Consider the following 3,946-nt stretch of genomic DNA (forward strand, 5'->3'; position numbering starts at 1 on the left):
TTCGGGCCCACCAGCGGGCCGCCGGAGTCGCCCTGCGGGCAGCGGGTGAGGCCAGGGGAGGGGACGCGGGGGGTCTAGGGGAGGGTCTGGGGTGCGGGGGGGCGCGGGGGCACCTACCATGCAGGAGGAGGCACCGTCGGCGCCGGCGCAGATCATCACGTCAGCGATGCGGAACCCCCAGTACTGCTTGCACTGCGTGTTGGTGAGCAGGGGCAGGGCCGCCTGCTGCAGCACCGCCGGCGTGCCCGAGGCTGCGGGCAGGGCACGGTCAGAGAGGGGACAGGGATGGGGACGGGGATGGGGAGAGGGATGGGCATGGGGACGGGGGCAGGGATGGGGACAGCAACAAGGATGGGGATGGGAATGCAAATGGGGACAGGGATGGGAACGGGGACAGGGACAGGTATTGGGATGGGGATAGGAATGGGGACAGCAACAAGGATGGGGACAGTGATGGGGACAGCAACAAGGATGGGAATGGGAATGCAAATGGGGACAGTGATGGGAACAGGGACGGGGATGGGGATGGGGCTGGTGACAAGGATGGGGACATGGATGGGGATGGGGATTAGGATGGGATTTGGGGATGAGGATTGGGCTGGAGGATTGGGCTGGGGATGGGGATGAGGACAGGGATGAGGATGGAGATGATGAGGATGGGGACAGGATGGGAATGGGGATGAAGATAGGGATGGGATGGGGCAGGGTGGTTTTTGGAGATAGGGATGGGAATAGGGCTAGAGATGAGAACAGGGGTGAGGATGGGGATATGGACAAGAATGGCGATGGGGATGAGAACAGGGATTGGGATGGGGATGACCATGGGAATATGGAGAAGGATGGGGCTGGGGATAGGATGGGGCTGGGGATATGGAGAAGGATGGGGATAGGTTGAGGCTGGGGATATGGAGAGGGAAGAGGATAGGGTGGGGTGGGGGATAGGATGGGGCTGGGGCTGGGGCCAGGAAGGTGCGTTACCGTTGGGGTCAGTCAGCCCCCAGCCAGTGGTGACACAGGTCATGCCACCCGGGAAGTCATCGGTGGACTGGGGCAGGCAGACGGGGGACACACGGGCCGACATGCGGGCTGGGGTGGCCAGTTTGATGAGGGTGATGTCGTCGCGGATGGTCAGCATGTTGAACTTGGGGTTCTTGAAGACCTGGAGCGGGCGGCACCGCTCCCAGCGCCTGCACCCTCGGCCAGGGCACCGGGCACCGGGGACTCCACGGGCACCCAGGGGCACCCCAGGGACTTGGGGGGGACCCAGGGAATGGCCCTGTGGCTCCCAGACTGACAGGGTCCCCGCGGTGCCCGTCCCGTCCCCTGGGGCACAGGGCAGGGACTGATGGGGAAGCCAGGGAGCAGAGCCCAAGTCCTGGGCTGATGGGACCTGGGGGGCAAAGCCCACCCCCTGGGGCACTGCGCCATCGGGACGATCCAGGGACACCGTGAGGGACTTGAGGGGACCCCAGGGCGGGGGCAGACACCAAATCCCCAGCTGAGGTGTCCCCGGGGAGCAGGTGACAACCCCAGGCATTGATGGGTGCCAGGGAGCAGGGACCAGAGCCCAGGCTGAAGGACAACAGAGCCACCAAGGAGCCCATGTCCCACCCAGGGCTGCCACTGGCCGAGGGGTGCACTTTGGGGGTGCTCAGGGTCCCGCAGGGCAGCCCCCAGCCCGGGGGCACTGGGGGGCAGGGACACATCATGCCCAGGCTCTGATGGGGACCCTGCATTCCTGACATCCCCCCCAACCCCTGAGGCTCCTGGGGAGCAGGGACATCCTGGGGAACCAACCTGAGGGCTAAGGGGGGCAACTACACTCCAGGAGACCCAAGCCCAGGGATGTGGGGCACCCTGGACACCCCAGAAGAGCTGACCCTCAGGGGAAGGGGAACCAGAGCCCCCCTGGGGTCTCAACCCCGAGGACAAGGGGGACCCAGAAGCCCAGGATGAGGGGGACCCAGAAGCCCAGGATTGGGGGGACCCGGGACTCCCCGTGCTGGCTGTGGGCCCCCACAGGGAGACAGCCCCCACCCCAGCGGTACCTTCTCGATTTTCAGCCTCTGCTGGTCAGCGGTGGGAGACTCCTGGTCGTAGGCACCCACCACCACGACGTCAGTGGTCCTGGGCACAGGCAGGCGCTGAGCACCGGGCACAGCCATGGGGGGGTCCTGGGGACCCCGTGCCTGTGCCCAGCCCTGCGCTGGTGGGCGGCAGAGCCCGTGCCTACCTGACACCACAGTGGGCAGCAGTGACCACCCAGTTCTCGCTGATCAGGGACCCACCGCAGAAGTGGAAGTTGTTGTAGCGCTGGTGGGAAGAGCTGCCATCAGCACCCGGCACCCCCACGGGGTGCTCTGTGCCCACACCCTGCCCCAGAACCACCCCCCCGGCGCCCCCCCAGCCCCACGGGGTGGTGGGCACTCACCTGGAGGGAGACCTGCCATGGCCAGGACCCTGGCACCGCCGGCTCCCCGTTGACGATGCGGTTGTAGCCACGGATGACAGGCGCGATGGCGGGGACACCGCAGTCTGTGGGGCACGAGCAGCCGTGGGACGGGGGCTCCGGGCACCCCAGCTCCACGCCCCACCACCACTGCCATGTCCCCCCCAGCCCCTCGCCCGCCCCGCCGAGCCCCGTGTCCCCACGCACTGTCTACGGCGAGGGTGGCAGGGACAGAGCCCACCAGCACCAGGCAACCCAGCAGCCACAGCAGAGCCATCGTCACCGCTTTGGACAGACCCTGCCTGGGGTTCCACGCCTCTTATACCCGCTGCTGGGCATGGCCCCACCTCTGGCCTTGCCACCGTGGCCTCGGGAGATAGTGGGGCACTCGGCACGGCAGTCCATCGCTCAACCCCTTGGTTGCACCGGGGGGGCATGAGCAGGGACCCCCTGCCCCAGCCTGGGCAGCAGGGGACCAAAGCCCAGGTGCTGGTGGGCGTTGGGTGGTCCAGGCACCAGTCATGGCTCCTTGTGGCAGCTGTGGCCACAGAAGGCAGGTCATTGCCTGTCAAGGGAGGGGCCCTTACCCCCTGCTCGGTGCTGGGGAGATGGGGGGTGACCCCTGTGTTGCTGGGTCCAGTGTACGGCTCCTCAGTACAAGAGAGACAGGGACATACTGGAAAGACAGGGCTCGGTTTTGAGGCCAGTCTTGTTCAATATCTTTATTGATGATCTGGATGAGGGGATTGAGTGCACCCTCAGTCAGTTTGCAGATGACACCAAACTAGGTGGGAGTGTTGATCTGCTGGAGGGTCGGAAGGCTCTACAGAGGGACCTGGGCAGGTTGGATGGATGGGCCAAGCCCAATGGGATGAGGTTCAATAAGGCCAAGTGCCGGGTCCTGCATTTCAGTCACAACAACCCCAGGCAACACTACAGGCTGGGGGCAGAGTGGCTGGAGCTGCCCAGCAGAAAAGGACCTGGGGGTGTTGGTGGACAGCCGGCTGAACAGGAGCCAGCAGTGTGCCCAGGTGGCCAAGAAGGCCAACACCATCCTGGCCTGTATCAGGACCAGTGTGGCCAGCAGGAGCAGGGCAGTGATGGTGCCTCTGGACTGGGCACTGGTGAGGCCTCACCTTGAGGGCTGTGTCCAGTTCTGGGCCCCTCACCACAAGAAGGACATTGAGGTGCTGAAGCATGTCCAGAGGAGACCCACCAAGCTGGTGAGGGGTCTGGAGAACAAGTCACACGAGGAGAGGCTGAGGGAACTGGGCATGTTTAGTTTGGAGAAGAGGAGGCTGAGGGGAGACCTCATTGCCCTCTACAGCTCCCTGAAAGGAGGGTGTAGAGAGGTGGGGGTTGGCCTCTTCTCCCAAGGGAATAATGACAGGAGCAGAGGAAATGGTCTGAAGTTGGGGCAGGGGAGGTTTAGATTAGATATTGGGAAGAATGACTTTCTTGAGATGATGGTCAGGCCCTGGAACAGCCTGCCCAGGG

At 64.7% G+C, this 3,946-nt stretch overlaps 2 protein-coding genes across 2 annotated transcripts in view; one reads left to right on the plus strand and one right to left on the minus strand.

Moving 5' to 3' along the window:
- Nucleotides 1–2,726, minus strand: part of LOC106897008 (chymotrypsinogen B-like) — a 4,730-nt gene extending 2,004 nt beyond the window's left edge. Inside the window, exons 1-6 of the mRNA XM_014957359.1 lie at nucleotides 2,657–2,726; nucleotides 2,432–2,535; nucleotides 2,234–2,313; nucleotides 2,049–2,127; nucleotides 979–1,159; nucleotides 118–251 (exon numbers count right to left, since the gene is read on the minus strand). Coding sequence (XP_014812845.1) covers nucleotides 118–251; nucleotides 979–1,159; nucleotides 2,049–2,127; nucleotides 2,234–2,313; nucleotides 2,432–2,535; nucleotides 2,657–2,726 — 648 coding nt within the window. The remainder of the gene's footprint in view (nucleotides 1–117; nucleotides 252–978; nucleotides 1,160–2,048; nucleotides 2,128–2,233; nucleotides 2,314–2,431; nucleotides 2,536–2,656) is intronic.
- Nucleotides 2,727–3,057: 331 nt separating this feature from the next.
- LOC106897005 (probable D-lactate dehydrogenase, mitochondrial) overlaps nucleotides 3,058–3,946 on the plus strand; it is a gene marked incomplete at its 3' end in the record, with an annotated part of 3,876 nt that continues 2,987 nt past the window's right edge. The window contains exon 1 of the mRNA XM_014957357.1: nucleotides 3,058–3,090. Coding sequence (XP_014812843.1) covers nucleotides 3,058–3,090 — 33 coding nt within the window. The remainder of the gene's footprint in view (nucleotides 3,091–3,946) is intronic.

This window comes from Calidris pugnax, unplaced genomic scaffold (assembly GCF_001431845.1).
Source record: "Calidris pugnax isolate Ruff unplaced genomic scaffold, ASM143184v1 scaffold292, whole genome shotgun sequence".
Lineage (NCBI taxonomy): Eukaryota > Metazoa > Chordata > Aves > Charadriiformes > Scolopacidae > Calidris > Calidris pugnax.